We start from the raw sequence: 27,265 nt of genomic DNA on the forward strand, positions 1-27,265 counted from the left end.
CACAAACACTTTATAAATGTAGCCGTCTCTCCCGCAGTTAATTCATATTTGCTGCGGCAAATTCAAACCCGCGCTCTTTCTCTCTCTCTCCATCTCTGGATTTCCCAGCGCTGTCTAGTAGGCGACCTGTTGTCCGTGTGTCTGTCGAGAGAGACCATTTGAATTTTATAATGAAGCAGAGCGGGAACTGAGACTTCGTCGGGACAGCATTCTCGCACGGAGAAGTGTAATTACACACCAGAGGCGCTCGTTGGCTTTTAGATATTGTAAATAATGTGCTCACTCACAGAATCAGACATTACTGATTTTTATATCATATTTTCCGTTATGAAAATGATATCATTTGGTTCGTTGGTCCGTTAACTGGGTCGATTGCTTTCACATCTCAAGCGAACCGCTCCAGAGTTCGTTTGAAAGCGTACCGAGACCACCTCTTCAAGCAGGTCTCGGTACGCTTGTTTGGTCCGCTTTTGGTGCGCACCCGAGTGCGATTGCTGCTTTCCCACCTGCCCAAACGAACCGCACCAAAGGGGCAAACGAACTCTGGTACGATTCAACCGAACTAAATGAGGCAGGTGTGAAAGCACCCTTAAAGGAACACTCCACTTTTTTTGAAAATAGGCTCATTATCCAACTCCCCTAAAGTCATGCTGTGTAATATCATTGCGCCTGCTGCACCCATGATACGGCGGCCAAGTTCCTTGAGTATTACGCCAGAAAGAGAGTATAGTTCCTAACCATAAATGCTCATCTTGAACTAGCTCTCTCCTTCTTCTTCTCTATTAGAATTCCAGCAGTGTAGACACTGCTAAGTGTATTACTGCCCTCTACAAGTCAAAGTTTGAACTAATTGTTATATACTTGCACTAGCATATTGTATAAGACAATTTAGTTTCAACTTTGACCTGAGGAGGGCAGTAATACACTTAGCAGTGTCTACACTGCCAGAATTACAATAGAAGAAGAAGAGAGCTAGTTCAAGATGAGCATTTATGGTTAAAATGTATAAAATTTAAAAAAAAACGTTAGAAAATGAGTGATTATTTCTCATCTGGGATCGTGTAGAACGCTTCGAAGCTGCAATGAAACTGTGATTTTGGCATTCAACTGTTTGGGGTCCACTATAAGGAGAAAAATCCTGGAATGTTTTCATCAAAAACCTTAATTTCTTTTCGACTGAAGAAAGAAAGACATGGACATCTTGGATGACATGGGGGTGAGTAAATTATCAGGAAATTTTAATTTGAAAGTGAACTAATCCTTCAACTATGACTTTTGCCTCAATAAACTCCCAATTTCTGCTTATTGTTAAGGTAGTTGTTAAGTTTAGGTATTAAGGGATGTCATTCACTGACATTACTCAAATCCATTATTTAAAGCTGATCATCAGGTATTTTGGAGGAGAAAACATTTACTGTGTGTGTCTGAATGTGTCAAGTGTGTGTAGGACTTCACAAAGTTTCCTTGTTGAACCCACCCCTTTCTGAACAGACATAAAAGGAACGCAAACACTGTGGTTTCATTCGGTTCCTGACACAAGATGGATCTGCGAGTCTCTGTTGTTCTTCTTTTCTTTTTTTTCACTGGAGGTACAAAAACAGCAAGTATTGAATGTATTATTTGGTACACAGAGATCACTGAATGTCTCTCTCTGTCTTTAAGGATATTCTCTCAAGTGTTACTCGTGCTCATCTGATTCGATGGGTTCCTGTGATACAACAGAGACATGTAAAGATGGATCTTCTAAATGTGAAAGCAGAATATTTGAACAAACAGATGGTAAGTTCAGTGTGAATGTGGAAATTTACTGTCGTAGTTTAGTAGAAGTATAAATGTTAATCTCATCACATAATTGCAATTATTTGTCTATTGCAAGAGGAACATGATTTCTGGAATTGTTTCTTTAGCCTATTATAGGAAGTTTGTCCTTTTTGCAGGTTCATCTAAGGTGTCCGTCACAACTAAAGGGTGTGTAGAGAAATGTGATGCAAGGACCCGAAATCTGCCAACTGGAGGGACAGTGTCTGTCCACTGCTGTGACACTGACCTCTGCAATGCAGCAGGTACTGGCCTTTTTTTTGACCGTGTGCTTATTTACATTGACATCTAGCAATTGCCTTTTTCCGTAAACACTAGTATAATAATTCAAAGTGGTTGTTCATAGGGAGTACAATTTTAAATTTCAAGAAGAATAATGTAAAGCAGAACAGCATAGTCAAGTGCTTTCTGAGTTTACAAAACTGTGACAAAATTGATCAACAAGGAACATGCTATTTTAATTTACTATTATTAGTAGTAGTAGAAGTAGTATATTGATTTCTTTATCTTGATTAGATGGAGTGTTTAAGGGAAGCTTCCTCCTGCTCTTCTCTCCTCTGCTCTTCTACTTCCTGTTTCAGTGAGTCCAGATTCAAGACTTCAGATTCTACAGTGAAGATCAGCGAATATGAGACACATTCTGATGCATTACTATAGTTCACTGAATAAAAGTTTTGTTGCTCTGCTGTTCTTTGTATCATGATTTGAGGAACTCAAAAATATACATTTTAATAAACAAATACAAAACAAATATATTGCATCATCATTATAAGCAGATTGTCTTTATAGCCAAATAATTCTTCATACAAAAATCAAAACACAAACATTTCTTTCATACACAGAAAAACAGATAGTTTAAGATGAGTAAGAGTATGTGAGATGTGTTTTTCATTTGGAAACACGTGTATCTACAAATCATGAAAATGTGTTTTTGGTTTAACCAATCAAAGCTTTATAATGTTTAGAAACAATATGATTATAATTCACAACTGCTCACATGTACATTTAAGACATTAAACCTTTAAAAAGACATTTGTCCAGAGAGAATTACAAGATTAATATATTTATTTTCTTACTCGGTGACACTCACACAACCACAGACACACCAGTCACACATATTTCACACATAACCTGACAGATGTTAAAGGTGCCGAAGAATGCTTTTTCACAAGATGTAATATAAATCTAAGGTGTCTCATGAATGTGTCTGTGAAGTTTCAGCTCAAAATACCACATAGATTTTTTTAAATTAATTTTTTTAACTGCCTATTTTGGGGCATCATTAACTGATTTACACTTGACGCCGCCCCTTTAAATGCTCACGCTCCCTGCCTCACGAGCTCTCGACTATATTACAGTGCATTTACAAAGTTCACACAGCTAATATAACCCTCAAATGGATCTTTACAAGATGTTCGTCATGCATGCTGTATGCATGCTTCGAATTATGTGAGTAAAGTATTTATTTGGATGTTAACGTTTTATTCTGAGTGAATTTGAGGCTGTCCTCCGTGGCTAACGGCTAATGCTACATTGTTGGAGAGATTTATAAAGAATGAAGTTGTGTTTATGCATTATACAGACTGCAAGTGTTGATGAAAATAACGACAGTCTTGTCTCCGTGAATACAGTAAGAAACGATGGTAACTTTAACCACATTTAACAGTACATTAGCAACATGCTAACGAAACATTTAGAAAGACAATTTACAAATATCACTAAAAATATCATGTTATCATGGATCATGTCAGTTATTATTGCTCCATCTGCCATTTTTCGCTATTGTTCTTGCTTGCTTACCTAGTCTGATGCTTCATCTGTGCACAGATCCAGACGTTACTGGCTTGTGTAATCCCTTAAACATGGGCTGGCATATGCAAATATTGGGGGCGTACACCCCGAATGTTACGTAACAGTCGGTGTTATGTTGAGGTTCGCCTGTTTTTCGGAGGTCGTTTAAACAAATGAGATTTATATAAGAAGGAGGAAACAATGGAGTTTGAGACTCACTGTATGCCATTTCCATGTACTGAACTCTTGTTATTTAACTATGCCGAGGTAAATTCAATTTTTGAATCTAGGGCACCTTTAAATATGTCTCCAGAGAAATCACACATGTGAGGTGTGACAAACACTGCTTAGACACTGTTTCAGAGAGTGACATCATCTCTAATGCCTCCTTGAGCCCAAATGAATCAAAATAACTTGAAATAATGATCTGAGAGAGCTGGTTTTTAGCTCAGTAAAATTAAAGTTGCAACTTTGTGCCTGAGATCATCATAACAGTACTGAGGATCTGATGAGTAATGATCCAATATTATATATTGATATTAATAACAAATATTTTCAGATAGGCCTATACTTCCTATTTTCAGGTCAAAATGAAGGTTTCCACTCAAAACCATTCAATCTTGGTGAAAAACCAAACCTCAGACATGACACACAAGCCCTCAAAAACACACAATTCAACATAGTCGTACACACTAGTGAATTCAGTTCAAAACACTGTTACAAAAAACTCCTTTTGGCAATCAGGAATCATTGTACAGCTCAATGTCTATTACAGTATACAACAAACAGAGATGTGCAAAATACAGTGAAATTCAACAATAAGCTTTAAGAAAAGTTTATATTCATTACACTAGTGTAGAGAGATCTTGCAGATGAAAAGCACTAGAAAAGAAAAATTAAATATACCAAAGAATTGAACATGAACTTGGAACTGTAATATACTATAATATAATATAATGCAAAAACAGGCTCCTTATGTGTTATTGTATTTATTTTTGAGACAATGTAAAAAAAACAAAACAACAACAACAAACAAACAANTGTGTTCACTGTTGTGAGAATATTATGAGGCATAGTTTCAAGAAATGTGTTTAAGCAATTGAGAAAAACTGTAATACAATGCAGATTTCAAAGCAGCTTTAAAATAGTTGCAAATTAAAATATCTTACAGGCCAATAGTGTTACTATACAGCTCAGGTCAGTTCAGTGTTGATTCAGTTCAGTTCAATAACTGTAAAATTCAATAATTGTGCATACACACTATACTGTACATACAGTGTATTTATGCACATAAATGTATGTGTGACAACTTCCTGTGCACAGTGAACAAGAAAAAGACACAATATATAGTGTTGTACATTTTACACATCCATGTGTGTAGTTTGGGATGTGCATGGCTGCAGAACCTGATTTTGCTGAGTTCAACATGTTCCTGGGTCAACATTTTTGTTGATCCTGGAACAACATTCAAATCAGATTTGAGGGACAAGTTTACAGATGATCTCAAGTTTAGGCTTAAAATCATGAATTGGTGCTTCTACATCAGTGTTATTAAAATATTTTGAATGAAGGGTTTGCTTTTGCAAGTGATGTGTGACATTTTACATGTTGTGTGTGTGTTTTGTGTTTAGAGAAATAGAGAAACTGTGTAAGCAATTTTTAAAAAACGTAAACTTAAAGCTGCAGTCTGTAACTTTTTTTGGTTAAAAATGATCCGAATCAATTTTTAAGCAAAAACACAACCAGCCAGTGTTCATGTCCTTACCTTATAGCCTGATTCACAATGGTAAGATTGTAATAATGTTGTTAATCTGAGTGGTACTGGTGAGTTTCTGCTGGAAATTAAAGCATGATGCCATTTATCTTTGCATCATTACGTCACGTCTGTTTACATAAAGAACGAGTCCCAGCCAGCAGGCTAAATGTAAAGACAAAACAAAAACGTTAATCATATTATTATTATATATAAAGAATTCATCTATTTAAAAGGAATTCATAACAGATTTCCAGGCATTTCTTTTCTTTTCTTTTTTTTCACAGCTGATGTATTTTGCTTGCTTTAAAATAAATGTCTCTTGTTTAGTTAAGTTTTTATATTGGAGTCTTTTTTGCTGCCATTGTTTTCCTTGGATTTGCTTCTCAGTTCCATGCAATTTTAAGCTTTTCTTGGTTCATTCCATGTTTCACAGGCAACCTCTCTCATGCTAATTCAGATTAGCACAGTTGGTTTTAAATTAATCTAGTTTATTTTAATTCAGGACTCCATAGTCCAGGTTTTAGTAATCTGTACTTAATCTGTGTTTCATAAAGACATTTTTTAAGACACGATTAACTATTCTAGATTAAGACCTATCCTGGCTTAATTTAAACCCTGTCCGGGAAACCGCCCCTATAAGTAACTTTGCAACTACATGTCAACTAACTCTCATTAGAGTATTAGTAGACTGTTAGGGTTAGTAGAATAACGTGACATGTAGTTGAAAAGTTAATTAGAAGAATGTCATCAAAATAAAGTGTTATTTTATGTTTGTGCTCCCTCTACAGGTGAAGAGGGGAAGGTGATAAATATGTAAGAGCAACTTACCAGAAGGCCAGAAGAGGGCGCTGCGAGAATACAGTCTTTGCAGCATGGACTTTTCTCCTTGTGTTCAACACCCATATTTTAAGATACAATTTTAATTTAACCAACAGGTCTGGGATTCACTCCTGCTTTGTAATTGCCCATCTTTTAAGAAATCCACAAGATTTTTTTTTTATTCAAAACAATTTATTGCTACTTCTTGCATGTGGTTAGAGCTTTCTCTGAAGTGTCTGTTTTTCTGATCTGTGTTGATTGCTTTTGTACAAAGGTTAAACCATATCACTTAATATACAAAGAAAATAATTGTTACTTTAATATTTTATACTTCCTTTGAAAAATGCTTGCAGAGTTAGAGTTTTATCATCGCTTCATAACATTAAGAAACCACACGTAGTCACGTGAACTGTTTTAAATATGTTTTTAGTAGTTTTCTGTGCATTGAAAGTTTTAATTGTCTTGCTAGTAATGCAGGCCTCACTGAGCCATTGGATTTGATCAAAAATATCATAATTTGTGTTCTGAAGATGAACGAAGGTCTTACGGTTCTTGTGGAACGACGTGAGGGTGAGTAATTAACAGAATTTTCGTTTTTGGGTGAACTAACCCTTTAACAGTCTTCAATCTGCCTGAGAGTTTGACTGAGAAAGCTAGAGAAGAGCAGAAGCAGGAGATGAAGTGATGATAATAACCAGAGGTGGAAAGTCCAGGGATCAGAAAGTAAAAGTCCTGCCATATTTTTATTCCACCCACTGTTAAAGTTAATGAGATAAATAAGTGATTAATTGAGTGATGATTGAGCATTATTGAAGACACCTGATGATAACAAGCAGAATCACCAAAGGAGAAAATCACAATTTTTAAGACACCATCACAGAGGTCATGGTTTGCTTTAGTTGGGCTCTTGAACCTTGACTTTTTAATGTTCGATTTTGTTTGGGCTGCTGTAACTGAGTTATAACAGCCAGACAAGCAAAGAGAAAAAAAAATTGGTGTTGGTTATGTTTTCACATAATCATTATTTGACCTGAATCACTGAACTCATCTAGAGCCCAATCTCTGAGTTAAATTTACATTATTGATTACAGCAGCACTGTGATTCTACAGCACAAGATCCAGTTTTTTCAAAATAATCCAAAGGTTTTATCAAAAGTTGTTTTAAAAAAAAATTAGCTCTCATTTAGACACACAGAAATCAAGAATTAGCATATGAATCTCAACAGCGGTGACTGTCAAAAGGCAATGTTGCAATGCATTCTGGGTGCCACCAATCAAATGCAAACACACTGCATGATAAATTATGAGCTTAATTGTCTTAGTAATTTTCTTTATTCTCACTTTTTTATTTTTTGCTGTTTTTATGTGACTTTTTAGTAGCTTGTTTTCTAATGTTCAGAGTTGATCTGTTTATCAGAATATGTTGCTTGTCACCGTCGTTGAGATTCATACGCTGATTCTTGATGTCTGTGTGTGTCTAAAACAATTTTTTTTTTGGATCAGAACAACTTTTAAGAAATCCTTCAGATTATATTGATAAAGCTGATCTTGTGCTGTAGAATCACAGTGCTGCTGTAATCAATACTGTAAATCTAACTCAGAGATTGGGCTCTAGATGAGTTCAGTGATTCAGGTCAAATAATGATTATGTGAAAACATAACCAACACCACCGGATCATCTTTTCTCTTTGCTTGTCTGGCTGTTATAACTCAGTTACAGCAGCCCAAATAAATTCTAATATTAAAAAGTTAAGGGTCAAGAGCTCAACTAAAGCAAACCCTGATCTCTGTGATGGTGTCTTAAAAATTGTGATTGTGAAATATGGCAGGACTTTTACTTTCTGACCCCTGGACTTTTCACCTCTGCTTACATACTGTTTACAAACCTGTTAAACTTAAGGTAAAAAAATAGCATAATAAAAAACTGAATAAGACAGAAATTTCTTACAGTAATATAGTTATGTGATGATGAAATGTATTCTGAATCTGATTGGTGTGTGTGAAATTTTGACTCTTAGTGTTTCCATGTGGGTAACTCAAGCTATGCTGACTTGAGTGAACAATATTGAATGCTAGTGCTTTATATATGACAACATGGTGTAGGCAATGAGAAATGAAGGGATTTGTGTCTAGAATTTTGCAGTGATAGTTCAACAAATTGATTCGTGTCTCAAAACAGGGGAATGGTGTTTATAGTTTAGGGAAATGGGTGTGCTTTTTGATAATGGCGTTATGGTTTTGAAATTTTAGTTCAGTCTGGTTATAGTGCTAAAGAAATCGAGAAAAACTGTAATCAAGCATTAGTCTTTCAGTTTCATTATCATCTATTCAAAAGGGAAACTTAGGAATAATTTTGTTCTGTAAAATAAACATGGATCATGTAACATAAACTGCAGTGAATTATAAGAGAGGGTTATTCTTGTTTTGTGAAGAAATTTTACAAAAGAAAACAGTGTATAATGCTAACTGATGTTAGTGTTGTTGTTTTTTTGACTGACAAAGTGTGTTTGATGATTGAAAAATTTTGCTAGTGTTCTGGAAGAATGAGTTGATTTGAGACATGAAGTGTTTTGATAGATTTAGTGCATTTTGAATATGAATTAACTGCTGTGCCAAAATTAAACTTGGTTAAGAGAACTGTGTGAAGAGTTTTGAAAAAGTGACCTAAGTATTGAGAAATGTGTCCTAGCGATTGTAGAAAACTGTAAATACACAAGATAATGAACTCAGTACTAAACAGGTGTGCTTTAATTAATAAAATAATGAATAACCATGACAACCAGGGGGAACAAAATGAAGTTTAGTCACCTTCATTTATAAAGCGCTTTTTACAATACAGATTGTTTCAAAGCAGCTTTACAGTGATAATAGGAAATTACTGGAACAGAGATTGTTTTGACTGTACTGCAGATCCAGAAAAAAGTTATTATCCAGCTAAAGGAAGTTTTTGATTGATTCATTTCCACTGTAAAAATCATTAGTTATTAATTTACAAACTCAGGAAACAAGAAACAAATAGAAAGAAAAATAAAAGACCTTGAAAACAAAATCAAAACAGAAAAACCATGACAATAGTCATATTGCTTCTAAGAATTTCAGACATTTGATTGGTTAACCTACTAGATGAACAACCACAAGCACATTTTCATGATTTATGCATAAGTGTGTTTATAACCTCTTGTGTAATCTTATACTTTCTCGAAGGATCTCATTTTCTGTGTATGAAAGAATATTTTTTGTGCTGATCTTCACTGTTGAATCTGAAGTCTTGAATCTGGACTCACTGAAACAGGAAGTAGAAGGGCAGAGGAGAGAAGAGCAGGAGGAAGCTTCCCTTAAACACTCCATCTAATCAAGATGATGAAGAAATGAGTATTAATTACCCTGCAAACAATCCTGCACTGGCCTTTTTTTACAGGCCCCCAGCAGACAGCCCTCACTATTAATCTACAACAATAAATCTGGCAGCGCAGGGAGACAAACGTTTACCCTTCATGAAAATAACGGTTAAAGATCAATAAAAAGAAATGGTCAATGACTAGCAGAAGCATCTGCCAAACAAAAACTGTAAAATTACAGTAAAATATTTTACATTATTCTCTGTAACTTGTAAATCTCTTTTAGTTAACAATCACCTAACAAGAGTAAATCACACATGAGCTAATATAACTATCACTGCATCAGCAGCTACACAGTTACTGTCTTTAAATGAAGCAACATGCAGCAGAACTTTTCTCTGGTTTTTGTAACTGTATGTTTCTGAAGCACATTTATTATAGCAAAAAGTTATGAGAGAAAAAGCTGACCAGATGGTGATGGTTACTTATTGGTGATTCAGTCATTATGAAGAGGCCAGGTTCACTGATCTCTGAGAACATTATTTAGATTTTATAATTTCACATCACAGTATAGCTTTAGTACACCGTTGCATGAAACGTTGTCTCGCTTTAATATTTTGAAAGTTTTTTTTAGACATTATAAGGACATGTAGACTCACACAGACATCAAGATTCAGCGTATTAACCTCAACAATGGTGACAAAATTTTCAGCTCACTTCTGAGCATCACAAACTACTAAAGTCAAACAAAAAAAGGCTTTTTGTTGATTGTCGCCATTGTTGAGGTATATACGCTGATTCAAGATGTTAGTGTGTCTAAAAGACAAAGCAGAAAACACTTTCTGTATAATGAATAAATAACTTCTGATTTTATATTTTTATGATCACAAGACTAACAGCTAATATGCTCAGAGATGATCAGGCTGTTACTGACAAATGAATAATCAACTTCATCAGGCCAGAATTTGCTGTAGAAACAAACAGTCACAGCAGCCAAAGAAAAACTGATGCTCAAGGGTAAGTGAACACTTACCTCCATAACGGTGACTTCAAACTTCACTACTTCAGGAGATTTGACTTTAATTTCATGGTTTTTGTTTGGTAGCCGTTGCTGCCAGTCATTTGACCGTTTTATAACTTTAACTGTTTGTTATTGTATTAATTACAGATTATATTTGTAATTTTACATACATTTGAAAGTAATTTAAGAAAACCGAAAAATACTGTTTAAAAATATATTAATTTTTCGTTATAAAAATGTGAATTACTGTAATTTGTCATTAATTTTTATTCCTTCTGTGCAGAGTTATAATATTGAATTTCACATTACATTTTAAAAAGCACCCAAACAGAGCGTGGGAAATGAAAGTGGGCCCACAAAAACCAGCATGGACCCCACAGGGGCATGTTTGCAGGATAATAATTCCATTATTACTACTAACAGTAATCATTAAAAAAATACATGTTCATTGCCGATCAATTAAATCTGTTTTCAAAAAACAAAATAAAAAAACATGCAGTGTTGGGGGAGCCAAACAAAGGCCAATACCTGCTGCATTGGCTGCATTGCAACGGTCACTCTTACAGCAGCGGACCTCCATTGATATACCATCTGGTGTCCGTATTTTCGCATCTTGACATTGACTTGCACACCCTTTCATTCTGAAGGTCATGTTTTTGTAACCTGCAATAAGGACAAACTTCCTAAATAGGCTAAAGAAGCAATTCCAGAAATCACAAATCTTGCAATACACAAACAATTTCAATTATGTGATGAGATTAACTTTCAGTAAACTACAGATGTTAATTTTCCAAATCACACTGGACTTACCATTTGACAGACTCGCTTCACAGCTTGTACATGCAGAACAATCATCTGGACATGTCTCCAATTTTAATTGACAGTAACCCGTCCAATCAGGTGTGCACACGTAACACTGGAGAGAATATCCTTAAAGACAGAGAGAGACATTCAGTGATCTCTGTGTACCAAATAATACATTCAATACTTGCTGTTTTTATACCTCCAGTGAGAAAAATGAAAAGAAGAACGACAGAGACTCGCAGATCCATTGTGTGTCGGGAACAGAATGAAATCACAATGTTTCCGTTGCTTTTATGTCTGTTCAGAAAGGGGTGGGTTTAATGAGGAAACTTTGTGAAGTCAAACTTGACACACTCAAACACTCACGATAAATGTTTCTTCTCCAGAATAATGATCATATTTAAATAATGAATTAGTAGTGTAAGATAATGATTTTAAATGAAAGGAACGACAGGACAGAACTAACATGAGTCAACGCTCTTCCATTTTTTTATCCGCTAACAAAGAAACCGGGCTGAGTTATTTCAAGATTATCACGGGTTGACCAATGTCATTGCCAGGCACAGATCTTGCTGAAGCAGATGAATTTAATGTCAGCATGGAAATTGTCTCCATGGAAATAGTATTGTGCCAGAGTAAATGATTTACATTAAGAAATGGCATTCAAGTTTAAAACTAAGATGGTTCCTGTGTAGTTTAATTAGACACCCCTTCACCTGTAAAATCTGTAAAAAGCTGTAAAATCTGTTAAATTATTAGGCACATTGTTAGCAATTGATGTAATTTTTGCAATACATTTTTAACAGTGCAAGACTAAATGGACACATATTAATCGTAAATTAAGTAAATTAGCTCATACTCCCAAACCTTATGAGTTAAATGAGACCGGCGAAAAGAACCTTGTCCTTTAGTGACTTGGGGGCCTATAATGGGTGAAGATATAATGGGTAGTTTACACCACCTTCAATTTAGTCGCCACACGGTCTCTGAGATATCTGTCTATATCGCTATAAGGGAGTCAAAATAATTCCTGCAAGATTTAAACAAACTTGTTTTTCAAAAAGAGCAGAATGTTTTCTGTTCTCTTGTTTTTGTTGTTGCAGATCGACAGAAGTTCGCTGAGAGAGTTCAAGCCTATCATGCCGAGGACACTCTGTGACAACAACACTGACAATCAGAATAACAGGAACTTCAGTCAGAGAACTTCAGAATCTTCAACTTCCCCACGTAGAAGCCGACGTTCTCGGGACCTTGAGCAACGTGATGAAAATTCCGAACCTTTACAGAACATTCGGGACGTTCCTACACTGTAAAAAAATAAATCGTAAAAAAAGGTCAGTGACTGTCAGCTACGGCTGCCAAACAAAAACCTTAAAATGAAAGTAAAATATTCTAATTTAAATAAAGTGCACAAAACTTTCACAGAAACTTTCATTAAAAGAAAAACACTGTTATTTTACAGGTATTCTCTGAATTTTTACAAAAAAAAAAAAAACACTTTCACAGCAAAACATAATATTAAAAAAAAAATTAGATTATTATTATTATTTTTTGTCACCATTGTTGAGGTTTGTATGATGAGTGCTGATGTTTAAGTGTGTCGTTTTTAACTTTTAAATAGGTTTGAACAATATTACAAAATAATTTCAGTGTTACAAATGAATTTTATCACATCATTTGAATTCATTGTTCACTTCAACTCCAAAAATAAACAAAACCACAAAAAAGCAGTGATTTGTCTATTATTAAAACAGACAGGCCGATCTGCTTTACCAGTGCAGAAATTTTATCTGAAAACACCTGCAATTGCTGATAAAGAAACAACTCAACAAAAGTCAAGAGCTCAACTAAAGCAAACGCTGGACTCCACACTGTAAAAATAAAAGGTTCCTGGAGGAACCTTTTGGGGTTCTTCACTTCGCCACGCCGGCGGAACCGTCTGTAGATCCTCTAGGCACCCTTTCAAAAGGGCTGGTTCTCTGAGGAACCACCCAGGTTTCCTGAGGAACCCTTATATTAAGCATTGTGTGGAACCACTTTGGGTGCCTCCAGGAACCAAATCATTTTCATTTCATTTTTTTTTTTTATTATTATTAATTTTTTTTCATGTTGGTACTATGGTTACCCTTAACTTCTATTATAATAAATAAATTGAAAAACTGAAACAAATGCAAAATAAAAATTGTTTATTGCATATAGATCCATTTTATTACATACACTTGCATGCATTTAAAAAAGCAATAGGCTTAATATCAATACACATTTAAAAAATAGTGTAATACATAAGCAACACGAATAACCAACCATTTATATACAATACTAGGCTATACAAGAACAGACATCAACAAAATGAATGGAAACACAAATGTTCCATGTAATAAATCAATGTTTTAAAAATGTCATTATTTACTCACCCTCATGTTGTTCCAAACCCGTAAGACCTTCGTTCATCTTTAGAACACAAATGAAGATATTTTTGATGAAATCTGAGTGATTTCTGTCCCTCCATTGACAGCTACGCAACAACCAACTTGACGCTTTAAAAAGTTCATAAAGAGATTGTAAAACTAATCCACATGAATTGAGTGGTTTTGTCCAAATTTTCTGAATAAAATCGATCATTATAAATGGTGAACAGATTTATTTTAGGCTTTTATTCACATGTAAACATTGATCGGCAAAAAAAAAAAAAAACAGAAGCTCAACCGAACCACCTCATTGGTTCTTGCTGAAGCTCAAACATGCTGTGTAACACAAGAATGAACCTCGTTGGTTCTTGCACGTTAAACAAACAAGCTACCATTTACCACATTTACACGCCAGTAAGACCTTCGTTCATCTTCGGAACACAAATTAAGATATTTTTAATAAAATCCGATGGCTCAGTGAAGACTCCACTGACAACAAGACAATTAACACTTTCAATGTCCAGAAAGCTACTAAAGACATATTTAAATCAGTTCATGTGACTACAGTGGTTCAACCTTAATGTTATGAAGTGACGAGAATAGTTTTTGTGTGCCAAAAAAACTAAATACGAATTTATTCAACAATTTCTAGAGATGGGCGATTTCAAAACACTGCTTCATGAAGCTTCGAAGCTTTATGAATCTTTTGTTTCGAATCAGTGGTTCTTAACGCATATAAAATTGCCAAAGTCACATGATTTCAGTAAACAAGGCTTTGTTAGTGATAAGTGTTTCAAAATTTCAATGGTTCACCGCTGGGGGGCGTGACTTTGGCAGTTTGATACACGCTCCGAACCACTGATTCAAAACAAAAGATTCATAAAGCTTTGAAAGCTTCATGAAGCAGTGTTTTGAAACCGTCCATCAGTAGATATTGTTGAATAAAGTCATTATTTTGTTTTTTTTTGGCACACAAAAAGTATTCTCGTCGCTTTATAACATTAAGGTTGAACCACTGCAGTCAAATGAACTGTTTTAAATATGTCTTTAGTAGCTTTCTGGGCATCTGAAAGTGTTAAATGTCTTGTTGTCAATGCAGGCCTCACTGAGCCATCGGATTTTATCAAAAATATCTTAATTTGTGTTCTGAAGATGAACAAAGGTTTTACGGGTGTGAAATGACATGAGGGTGAGTCATTAATGACAGAAATTATATTTTTGGGTGAACTAACCCTTCAAGGTGCAGTAAAATTTGCTGCTGTTTGGAGAATGAATTCCAGTAATTTCAATAAAAATCCACACAATCATTAATTTCATGTGTGGTCAAAAATTTCACTAAGTGTCCAAGTTGGTTACTCAAATTCGCCAGATTTGACCAACAGAAAGCTGATTAAAAGTGACTCCTATGTGAGCTGCGTCATATAATATGTCGCTATATTGCTGATAATGATCAAAGGACCTTTTTGCCTGCGTGATTTCACAGAAATGCCACAAATGTGACTGCACTTGTACTCACGGCAACATAAAATCCAATCAATAATAAAATCTTCACAAGGTACATTTGAGGTAATTAATCAGAAAAGTAAAAAGGTACAGCAGCTTTGTTTTCTGCTAGGCTTCTTTTTTCTCTTTTCAGGTGGATGATCCAGGCACTTCAATGATTTTCAGGTCTACAGGAGGATTTTTGTTTCAGCATACTAGGCCAAGATCCCTGCAAAGTACAAAATTTACTGTTAGTAACATTATTAAAGTGATAGTTGTAAAATTGACTCAAAAGCAGATCTCAGGCATAATGCAGTCACCGTTCAATTTCATTGCATGAAACACAAACAGAAAAAAAATTGTGTAAATCATTCATGAATCAATTCAAGTCTCGTTCAATTCAATGCATCAATCTATGTAAAATGGATAAATATTCTAAGCTCCAAAAATGTCCAAGAAAAGATCCTAAAAAGTATCATAAAAATTTCAAGCTCAAATGTCTTAAATTCAAATGCAAATGATTACGGCATAAGAAAAAAAGCATCTAGCATCATTGATGCCACACCTGTCATATTATTTATATGAGTAACGTGAATGAGACTGGAGAGCACGAGGGAAGATTTTCAGAGAATGATGGATTAAATTTGTGTCTGTTTATCACAAATAGCTATTGTATGGCTTCTAAAACTAGGAATATAGTGTATGAATGGTTTTAAGTTATTTTGAAGTTTTCTATACCCAACCACTTTTGATAAATGGAAAAGAGCAGCTTAAAATTAAATGAATATCCCTTTAAACTCACCACATTACAGCACCTTGTATACATTGATCATTGAATATCTCCCAGACTGTCATTGAAATTAGATTTACAGTAGGTAGGTAAAGAGTATACATTAAAAACACAAGTACACAGTCAAACATAGGCTACAATTTCACACAGAAAATAGTAATTCAGTACTTACATGTGGTTCAGGTACTCTAACATATCGAGATTATTTCAGAAATGGTTGTTCTGGGAAAACAAAAGAACAAAGTTGATTATATCCAAGCACAACATTAAAAGATAAAAATGTATTGGCCAGTTAAGGGCTTTAAAAGGGTAACGTACTATTAGAGAGAATCTGTAGTAAATAAACAAAAACACCGAACTATATTAACCATTTGTGTTATTCTGTATGTCTATTAATAACAAAAGCCAATGACGGCAGGTATCAGCTAAAATAGTAATGTTGGCAAACACAAACACAATTACGTTGAATGACTAAAAAAAAAAAAAAAAAAAAAAAAAAAAAACAAGTTAATGAATTCCACTTGTAGCGTAAAGTTTATTAGATTCGTTAGCATCGCAGCTAAAACGGCTAAATCATTCTTAACGGCATACTGAGAGGTAAACACAGTAAAAACGTACTAATGTATTATAAATTAAGATAATGTGTATGTGTTTGCACAAATAGTGAGTAGACTGAGTGTTTATATTTCGAGTTTACAAACCTTATAACGGATAGCCGAGCAAACCGCGGATGCGGCGGCAGGCTTTGATGAGGGGAGCCGTTACTTTCAAATCCGATGATGATGATGATGATGATGATGAGGTGAGATTTTTTGCGCGCGCGAGCAGCGCGAGGATCACTGAAGCGATGCAGCAGAGAAATAGCAGCAGTTCCGTGACAGCATAATCATTTTTATCCTCCTCTTGTTTCTTCTTCAAATAATAATAATAATAATAATAATAATTATTATTATTATTATTATTATTTAAGCTTTAAATTAATCTATAAAATATACAGAATAAATGTAGGCCTATGTAGGCTATAGGCTACTTAATCAAACTTAAGTATAATGATAAGTAAATAATAATAATAATAATAATAATAACGTTACATGTTCAAAGCTGTACATCTTATTGTGGCCTCACAGAACTTCCAGGTTCCACCAGATGCTGACTTTTAAAAAAGAGATCTTCCAGGAACCATGTAAATGTTTACAGATCTTACAAGAACCCTTTTGTAGAATTTGAGTTCCTCTAACTTCCCCCAAAGCACTTCGAGGTCTCATGGTAATGAAAAGGTGACTCCAGAACCTCAGAACTGAATACAGAGTGCTTAAAGGATCCTATAAGTTCCTGCAAGAACTGTAAAGACTGTCAATGGTTCCACCAGTAACCCCACTATTGGAGAAAGAGCTTTGAGGCATTTAAAATACATTTTGAAGTTCCTTGAGTATCCAAAAGGATATTTGAGGCACCTTTAGTTTTTACAGTGCATGATGGTGACCTCAAACCAAACATTTTCAATAAGACATCCACATCTAAACCTCTCAATAAGAACTGCTGTAGACGTGTGACAGAAATAAAGTCAGTCTGGTTAGTAATAAGTGAAGCTGGTAATGCTGTTTGTGGAGATGTTTAATCAGATCTTCAGAGATTTAATGTCTTTTATCTTCAGTTCATCTAAGGCTGTGGCTGAAGTCAGTTGTAGTTCTTGTGTTTCTCTTTTCTTCAGTGATTCTGCTTGTTACCAGCACATGTTCATCACTAAAGCTTAATTATCCCTTAATGAATCACTTAATTATATCATTAACTGTCAGAGTTGGAGCTAAACTCTGCAGGAATGTGGATCTCGAGGTCCGGATTTGAGGACCCCTGTTCTAGATCATGTATCTGCAAGTCTCAAGCAGAATGCCAGTTGTCCATCAGTACCAATACACAGAACACTAGCGCACATACACAGATACACATGATTCACAGCTTCTTCAAGGTTGAAGTTGGCCCGAGCTTTAACTATAAACAGGAAAGATTCCCAAAACTTCCTGATAAGTTGTACTTTTCTCTCAGTGAGAGATACAGACAATATTCATTATTTTCCAGTGTTTGAAGATGAAGAGGAAAATAAATGCTTTAACATAAGTTGAACTCCTTCAAATAATTTAATATTTAGGATACATGTTGATTAATAACTTGATTATAAATCATTCAAAAGATATATATCGAAGCAGCAGTGGATTCCAGAATCACTTTCACTTTGATAGAATTAGACATGTTTATTTCTGTTCAACTTTATTTCTCAATGTTTATAAATTCGTCCACAATTCAGTGCAACACATGCAGGACAGAAGTCATTGAAAAATGAGAACAAGTAAGAAAGAAATAAGGTTCAGGTCCAAAATTAATTTAAGGCCCATTCACACCAAGAATGCGATAACTGTAAAGATGACGATAAAGGTAGTTTTAAAAATTGCTCTAAATATAAAAGAACAGCACTGTCCACAGCAGTAACAGTATAGAGAAACGATATTGTTAGGATCATTTTCAGAACGTTTTTTTTTTTTTCCAGCTGTTGAATGATAAAACACTGACAGCCAATCAGAATCCATTCTAATTTAATGGCTCGCGCATTTAAAATGGCAGCGGAGAAGTTAATCGGCGAGTATATCAAGTATACTTAAGTGTAATTTAAAAAAGACTGAAAGTATTCTTTCTTATTTTTAATTTAAAAGAATTGTAGTACACTTGAATAAACTGTTTTTGCAAGGGAGTCCATCGCATGCAATGACAAATGTTGACTGACGTCACAGGTTCATAATGAGAATCCCTGAAATCAACATTGAAAAAATCAACTGATTTTAGGTTTTATTTAAAGTTTTGTTTTGTTTACACTCAACCATCACCAAAACTCTGTGTACCTACAGGTCAATTTGCACATGTACATATTCTTTTCAAAACTGTTATAGGTTTTTTAATTGCTTACACACTAAAATTGGTACTTGAGGCGACTCTGTGAATCCATTCACTCATTTATCTGATCAGGGGTGAGTTTCCCGAAAGCATCGTTGGTGAACCATGGTCGTAAGTCCCATTGAACTCTATTGGTAATGACCGAACTTGCGACCATAGTTCGCTTCGGGAAACGCACCCCAGACCAGTTCTGCTAAACTGCAATACCTAATTTGTTCACTTAGAAACCAAAAAATGCAGACCATCAAAATAAAGTGTTATTTAATGTTTGTGCTCCCTCCACAGGTGAAGAGGGGAAGGTGATAAATATGTAAGAGCAACTGAAGGCCAGAAGAGGACGCTGCGAGTGCAGGTGAAAACAGTCTTTGACAGTCTTTGCAGCACGGACTTTTTGTCCTTGTGTTCAACACCCATATTTTTAAAACAAATTTAATTTGATCAACAGGTCTGGGATTCACTCCTGCTTTGTAATTCCCCATCTTTTAAGAAATCCCAAAGTTTTTTTTATTCAAAACAAGCCAATTTATTTCTACTTCTTGCATGTGGTTAGAGCTTTCTCTGATATGTCTGTTTTTCTGATCTGTGTTGATTGCTTTTATACAAAGGTTAAATCATATCACTTGATATACGAAGACAATAATTTAGACTTTAATATTTTATACTTTGAAAAATGCTTGCAGAGTTAGAGTTTTGTCAGACTTAAACCAGAACTTGGAAAATATTTATCTTCATTTTAAAAATGTTTCAAGCCTCTCAAATCCTAGTCTTAATGTTGTTTTTTTGAAACACTTATGATGTAACAAAGCCTTGTGTACTGAAATCACGTGACTTTGGCAGTTTGATACATGCTTCGAACCACTGATTCGAAACAAAAGATTTGTAAAGCTACAAAGCCTCATGAAGCAGTGTTTTGAAATCGCCCATCACTAGATATTCTTGAATAAAGTCTTTTTTTATTTTTTGCTGTACAAAAAGTATTCTTGTCACTTCATAACATTAAGAAACAACTGTAGTCACATGAACTGTTTTAAATATGTCTTCAGTAACTTTCTGGGCATCTGAATGTGTTAATTTTCTTGCTGGTAATGCAGGCCTCACTGAGCCATTGGACTTTATCAAAAATATCGTAATTTGTGTTCTGAAAATGAACAAAGGTCTTACGGTTGTAGAACAACATGAGGGTGAGTAATTAATGACAGAATTTTCAGTTTTGGGTGAACTAACCTTTTAACAGTCTTCAATCAGCCTGAGAGTTTGTCTGAGAAAGTTAGAGAAGAGCAGAAGCAGATGAAGTGATGATAATAACAGAGCAGAGTTTATTGAATAATCTTAGTTGCATATGGTTCAATGCTCAGACTTCATCTAGATGTTACATTACTCAATGCTCTGACTTTGTCTGACCAGTACAATTCCAACAAGTGTCATTATACCAAGGGAAAAACAATGGAAAATTACTGCTTCACAACATCATCCTGTGACGATAAAAACCTTGAAATGGAGACATTCTCTTATCTCCTACCCGTGAAGACAAACATCCCTTTAGACCACACAATCATAAGATTTAAAGAAATAATAAGTAATATACTGTAAAATATAAAAACATTAAATTACATGAATGAATAATAATAATGATAAAATGAATAAATGATGTAAATAATAATAATATTAATAAATGATAAATCAAATGACAACTACATAAATGACCAATGATTATAAATGATTATGAAATTAAATATAAAAACAATAATAAAATATGAAGAAAAGAAAACACCAATGTATCAACACTCTTATGGTAATTGTGGTAGATTTTCCCCTGCACACCTGTAGTTTACTTGAGTCGTCCCATAATCGACGTTTAAATAATTTATACTCTAGCGCGTCTCCTAATCGTCATCAGCTGAGTCGGTCAACGTCTTGACCCTTTTGACATGAGTGTTGATTTAAAATAATGTTTATTTGTAATTTACGGTTATTCAAAAAAAAAATTAGCTGCTTGCTGATGATATTTACGTTTGCAAACTTAAAAAAAAGAGGCAATCAGTTGCCTCAAATTTTTTGAGTTAGTAGAACTTATCCGGGTTTACAGTGCATGTTACTTGTCCAGTTATTGGATACATTGAGCACCTTGGCATACATGTGCGCTAAAGGCAATGCCAAATTAACATCTCCGTTGTGAGGTTCCAACCATAGATGGAAATATTAAATCTGAGTTCAATAAATCAGTAAGGAACCAACACAGTAAAGTATCATGGCAATATGTTAGCACCGTTTAGTGTGATAGTTAACCAAAATTATCCATAGACCTGGCTTTATTTGATATTCAGGCTTAAACCCTGTATGTGATTTGAACCTCAGTACCCCTGTACGTGTGTGGACTGAAAGCAAAAACAAATACTGAGTGCACATAGTTAGAGTCCAACTTAGCCGATATTCAGGGTGGTGTACCCATAAATCATCCTGAACGGATGTAAAGCCCATTGCTTATATAGCTCTGTCATGTGACAAAAATTCTCTAATTGTGACCTTGAAAGCCCAGAATGTATCTGTTCTTGAAATGCCTCAGCTGATTGTTCTTAAAATGTCTCTGTAGTTTGTTCTTCCAGAAGAACCATCTTGAAGTTGAAGATTTTGAAGTCCTGTCTCTCTGACTGCAGTTCCTGTTATTCTGATTGTCAGTGTTGTTGTCACAGAGTGTCCTCGGCGTGATAGGCTTGAACTCTCTCAGTGAACTTCTGTCGATCTGCAACAACAAAAACAAAAGAAAAGAAAACTTTTTGAAAAACAAGTTTGTTTAAATCTTGCAGGAATTATTTTGACTCCCTTATAGCGATATAGACAGATATCTCAGAGACTGTGTGGCGACTAAACTGTAAACTACCCATTAGCCCCCACCCGCCATATCGTCATCATAGGGTTGCCCCCAAAGTCACTAAAGGACAAGGTTCTTTTCACCGGTTTCATTTAACTCATAAGGTTTGGGAGTATGAGCTAATTTACAATGATTAATATCAATGTCCATTTAGTCTTGCCTAATAATTTTACAGCTTTTAAAGATTTTACAGATTTTACAGCTGAAGGGGTGTCTAACAAAATTACAGGAACCATCTTGGTTTTAAACTTGAATGCCATTTCTTAATGTAAATCATTTACCCTGACACAATACTATTTCCATGTCCACCCTCTGGAGACAATTTCCATGCTGACATTAAATTCATCTGCTTCAGCAAGATCTGTGCCTTGCAATGACATTTTTTACATTCCCAAAACATTCAGAGACGGTCATAACCTCCACAGAACATTCAGGATGTTCTCTGTATGTTCAGAGACCCATAATTTATTTGAAACAAGCATGCTTTGAAACACAGTTTGAGCAGCCAGAAAAAACTCTAACATTAAAGGGATAGTTCACCCAAAAATGAAAATTTGATGTTTATCTGCTTACCCCCAGCGCATCCAAGATGTAGGTGACTTTGTTTCTTCAGTAGAACACAAATGATGATTTTTAACTCCAACCGTTGATGTCTGTCAGTCAAATAATGCTAGTGGATGGGAACTTCTACTATAAGAGTAAATAAAACTTGCATAGACAAGTCCAAATTAAACCCTGCGGATCGTGACGACACATTGATGTCCTAAGACACGAAACGATCAGTTTGTGCGATAAACCGAACAGTATTTATATCATTTTTTACCTCTAATACACCACTATGTCCAACTGCATTCAGCACTCGCTTAGTGAGGTCTGATCGCGCTCTGACAGCAGCAGTGATGTATCACTCTCATTGAAGCAAAGAGCGAGACATCACTTCTGTTGTCATGATATAAATACTGTTCGGTTTATCGCACAAACCGATCGTTTCATGTCTTAGGACATCAATGTGTCGTCACGATCCGCAGGGTTTAATTTGGACTTGTCTATGCAAGTTTTATTTACTCTTATAGTAGAAGTTCCCATCCACTAGCATTATTTGACTGACAGACATCAACGGTTGGAGTTAAAAATCATCATTTGTGTTCTACTGAAGAAACAAAGTCACCTACATCTTGGATGCGCTGGGGGGTAAGCAGATAAACATCAAATTTTCATTTTTGGGTAAACTATCCCTTTAAAATGTCAAGAATCAAGAGCCCATCTAAAGCAAACACTCACCTCCATAATGGTGACTTCAAACTTGATTATTTTCAATAAAACATCAACATCTAAACTTATGTTAATTCTGATTAAGTAGTTTTGTATGAAAGAAATAAAGTCATGCTGGTTTGAAATAAGTGTGGATGGTGAGATCTAGAGCAGTGCTTCTCAAACCTGTCCTGGAGGACATTTTGTCCATCTCTCTATATCTGACACATCCAGTCAGTAATGAGCTCATGAGTTGAATCAGGTGTGATAGATATCAATTAGATATTAAAGGAATATAAATTAGGATGTTTTACTTTAATTTTACAGTTTTTGTTTGGTACCCGCTTTTGCTAGTCTTTGATCATTTTATAAAAATGTTTTTTTTTTTTTTTTTTTTTAAATCTTTTTAATGCCAGGGCATTTCACCCTTTTCTTAAAGTTTTTTATTTATTTATTTTTTACAGTGTACACTGTCTCAGTAAACAAGATCTTGCAAAGAAAATGAACCGAATAAGAACCAAATCCTTTGTACAACTTCCCAGAAATGATGGTATTTATGTCTGTAAGACAAGTCCTATAGGAAACTTATAGGAATGGTTTCAAAATATGATAGACATTCTAATTAGAATCCCGTACAGTTTTCATTCTGGAATCCTTTAGGATTTTTTGAAAAGGGCATGGTGCCAAAGACGTCACCTGGTAACGTTCCCAGAGACGGTCACAATGTGGAGTTCTTTTAAGGATTGGGGAACGTTATTTGGTGGACCTTCATAGGGGACTGTTACTATAGGACGTTCTGTTAACTTACCAAATGTCCTCTTTGTAACGTTCTTATGTGACCATGAAATAACCAAAATGGAACGTCCCCCTAAAGTCATATAAGGAACCTTGAACTGCAGCACTTTCAGTATTTTCTGTAAAGATTCAGAATTTTCATCACCTTTAGAGAACTTTTAGGGAACATTGTGTAAGGTCATGAAAAGGTCGCCTTCTACGTGGTTAAATAATGGAAGAGCATCTACTCGTGTTAGTCCTGCCCTGTCGTTCCTTTCATTTAAAATCATATCTTACACTAATAATTTATTCATTAAAACTGATTATTATTCTGAAGGAGAAACATTTATCGTGAGTGTTTCAAGTTTGACTTCACAAAGTTTCCTTGTTGAACCCACCCCTTTCTGAACAGACACAAAAGGAACGGAAACATTGTGATTTCATTCTGTTCCCGACACACGATGGATCTGCGAGTCTCTGTCGTTCTTCTTTTCATTTTTCTCACTGGAGGTACAAAAACAGCAAGTATTGAATGTATTATTTGGTACACAGAGATCACTGAATGTCTCTCTCTGTCTTTAAGGATATTCTCTCAAGTGTTACGTGTGTGTGACTGATTCATGGGGTTACTGTAAAACAAAAGTGGAGACATGTCCAGATTATTGTTCTTCAATTTCAACATGTTCAGCAAGTGTACCAGGTAAGTCCAGTGTGATGTGGAAATTTACATCTGTAGTTTACTGAAAGTTAATCTCATCACATAATTCTAATTGTTTGTGTATTGCAAGAGGAACATGATTTCTGGAATTGATTCTTTAGCCTAATTAGAAAGTTTGTCCTTTTTGCAGGTTACGAAAACATCACCCTCACAATTAAAGGGTGTACAAGTCAGTGTCAAAGTACGAAAGCAGAGATGCCAGATGGTACGAAAGTGGAGCTCCGCTGCTATAAAAGTGACTTTTGCAATGCAGCCTTTGTATCCAGAGCAGCAGGTACTGGCCTTTATTTGGCTCCCCCAACACTGCATGCGTTTTTTTTTTTTTTTTTTTTTAAACAGATTTAATTGGTCGGCAATGAACACACGTCAAACCTAAACAGGCCCAGTGCGGGCTTGCCCAGGCGAGGCCCACAGCTTTGGGTTCACTGCGGTCTCTCTGTGAGCAGCACATACTGGACTGCCTACATTAAGCCCATGATGGGCAGCCCGTTTGGGCCCAGAGCAACTTTTGTACCTTTGGGCCCATGCAGGTTTTGTGTAGGCAGCCCACTTTCATTTCCCACGCTCCGTTTGGCTGCTCTTCAAAATTTAATGTGAAATTCAATATTATAATAAAAATTACTGACGAACTACAGTAATTCATATTTTTATACAGAAAAATTACTTTTTTTTTTCAACAGTATTTTTCTGTTTTATTAAATTACTTTCAAATGTATGTAAAATTACAAAAATAATCTGTAATTAATACAATAACAAAACAGTTAGATGATAAAACGGCCAAAAGACTGGCAGCAACGGCTACCAAACAAAAAACATAAAATGAAAGTAAAATCTCCTTATTTAAATAAGCTGAAAACACTGTCACATGACCAGCATTAAACGCTGACAGTTTGACTATTTCTTTCATACAAAACTTTTAGATGTTGATGTTTCATTGAAAATAAAGAAATTTGAAGTCACTGTTATGGAGGTGAGTGTTTGCTTTAGTTAGGCTCTTGATTCTTGACTTTTCAGCATCAGTTTTTCTTTGGCTGCTGTAACTGTTTCTGAAGCGCATTTATTATAGCAAAAATTGATTACTTATTGATTATTTAGTGGCCTGATTCACTGATCTCTGAGTATGTTACCTGTTAGTTTTACAGCAGCCTTATGATATGAAATTATCAGATAAAATTGAATAGTTTTTTATTCATTATATAGAAAGTGTTTTGAGCTTTGTATTTTTAGACTCACTCAGACATAAAGAATGGTGACAATAAACAAAAATCTTTTTTTATGACTTCAGTAGCTTGTTTTGTGATGTTCAGAGTTGAATAATTTCTGCATAATGAGAAAAACAGTCAAAACAATAAAGAAAGCCAACAGTTCACGCAGTGTTACTCTAAGGCTACTATTAAAAATGATTAAACTGATCAGGCTCTCACATGATGACTGAATCATCAATAAGTAATCATCACAATTTAATCAGTTGTTTTTCTCATAACCTTTCCCATAATAAACTTGCTTCAGAAACACACAGTCACAACAGCCAGTGAAAAATGAAAGCTAAAAAGTCAAGGATAAGCAAATGCTCTCCTCCATAACGGTGACTTCAAACTTATTACGTTCAATAAAACAAAAACATCTAAACCTCAGTTAATAATAGCTTTGAATGAAAGAAATAAAGTCAGAGTGGTTTGTAATAAGTGAAGATGCAGAGATCTAGAGAGATCTGTTAGAGTTTAATGTGAGGTTATCATTGTGCTGGAGAGTAGCTCCTGTGCTTCAGTCAGTGATGATCCAGAAACACTGATGATCTGCTGCATGTTGCTTCATTTAAAGACAGTAACTGTGTAGCTGCTGATGCAGTGATAGTTATATTAGCTCATGTGTGATTTACTCTTGTTAGCTGACTGTTAACTAAAAGAGATTTATAGAGAATGATTTAGGATATTTTACATTTTTTGTTTGGCAGATGCTTCTGCTAGTCAATGACCGTTTCTTTTTATTGATCTTTACCCATTATTTTCATGAAGGGTAAACGTTTGTCTCTCTGTGCTGCCAGATTTATTGTTGTAGATTAATAGTGAGGGCTGTCTGCTGGGGGCCTGTAAAAAAGGGCCAGTTACTCTTGTTTGCAGGGTAATTAATACTCATTTCTTTATCATCTTGATTAGATGGAGATGGAGTGTTTAAGGGAAGCTTCCTCCTGCTCTTCTCTCCTCTGCTCTTCTACTTCCTGTTTCAGTGAGTCCAGATTCAAGACTTCAGATTCTACAGTGAAGATCAGCACAAAAACACATTCTTTCATACACAGAAAATGAGATACTTTGAGAAAGTATAAGATTACACAAGAGTGTATAAACACACTTATAAATAAATCATGAAAATGTGATTGTGGTTGTTCATCTAGTAGGTTAACCAATCAAATGTCTGAAATTCTTAGAAGCAATATGTTTTAATTTTGTTTTCAAGGTCTTTTATTTTTCTTTCTATTTGTTTCTTGTTTCCTGAGTTTGTATAATAACTAATGATTTTTACAGTGGAAATTAATAACTTTTCTTTCTAGAGCTGCTGTACAGTCAAAACAATCTCTGTTCCAGTAATTTCCTATTATCACTGTAAAGCTGCTTTGAAACAATCTTTATTGTAAAAAGCATATTATAAATGAAGGTGACTAAACTTCCATTTGTTACCCCTGGTT

At 35.0% G+C, this 27,265-nt stretch overlaps 2 protein-coding genes across 2 annotated transcripts; one reads left to right on the forward strand and one right to left on the reverse strand.

Annotated features, from left to right (window-relative positions):
• Positions 1 to 1,226: 1,226 nt before the first annotated feature.
• LOC125252713 (gamma-bungarotoxin-like) lies at positions 1,227 to 27,256 on the forward strand. Its single transcript, XM_048166240.1, has 5 exons — positions 1,227 to 1,589; positions 1,663 to 1,779; positions 1,938 to 2,063; positions 2,335 to 2,422; positions 26,833 to 27,256. Exons 1-4 carry the CDS (start codon positions 1,541 to 1,543, stop codon positions 2,400 to 2,402), a joined length of 360 nt encoding a protein of 119 aa, XP_048022197.1. The 5' UTR covers positions 1,227 to 1,540; the 3' UTR covers positions 2,403 to 2,422; positions 26,833 to 27,256.
• On the reverse strand, positions 8,971 to 11,651 carry LOC125252711 (neurotoxin 3FTx-8a-like). Its single transcript, XM_048166233.1, has 4 exons — positions 11,547 to 11,651; positions 11,354 to 11,473; positions 11,072 to 11,206; positions 8,971 to 9,532 (listed from the first exon to the last, which is right to left on the reverse strand). The coding sequence occupies exons 1-4, from the start codon at positions 11,593 to 11,595 to the stop codon at positions 9,465 to 9,467; spliced, it is 372 nt and encodes a 123-aa protein (XP_048022190.1). The 5' UTR covers positions 11,596 to 11,651; the 3' UTR covers positions 8,971 to 9,464.
• Positions 27,257 to 27,265: the final 9 nt, after the last annotated feature.

Source organism: Megalobrama amblycephala, linkage group LG18 (genome assembly GCF_018812025.1).
Source record: "Megalobrama amblycephala isolate DHTTF-2021 linkage group LG18, ASM1881202v1, whole genome shotgun sequence".
Taxonomy (NCBI): domain Eukaryota; kingdom Metazoa; phylum Chordata; class Actinopteri; order Cypriniformes; family Xenocyprididae; genus Megalobrama; species Megalobrama amblycephala.

Excerpts from the sequence above, each read along its gene's own strand:
- LOC125252713 (XM_048166240.1), top strand. The coding sequence starts at position 1,541 with ATGGATCTGCGAGTCTCTGTTGTTCTTCTTTTCTTTTTTTTCACTGGA. Across the intron at positions 1,780-1,937 it reads AATATTTGAACAAACAGATG|GTTCATCTAAGGTGTCCGTC; the intron begins GTAAGTTCAGTG and ends TCCTTTTTGCAG. Across the intron at positions 2,064-2,334 it reads TGACCTCTGCAATGCAGCAG|ATGGAGTGTTTAAGGGAAGC; the intron begins GTACTGGCCTTT and ends TATCTTGATTAG.
- LOC125252711 (XM_048166233.1), bottom strand. The coding sequence starts at position 11,595 with ATGGATCTGCGAGTCTCTGTCGTTCTTCTTTTCATTTTTCTCACTGGA. Across the intron at positions 11,474-11,546 it reads TTTCATTTTTCTCACTGGAG|GATATTCTCTCCAGTGTTAC; the intron begins GTATAAAAACAG and ends TCTGTCTTTAAG. Across the intron at positions 11,207-11,353 it reads TGAAGCGAGTCTGTCAAATG|GTTACAAAAACATGACCTTC; the intron begins GTAAGTCCAGTG and ends TCCTTATTGCAG.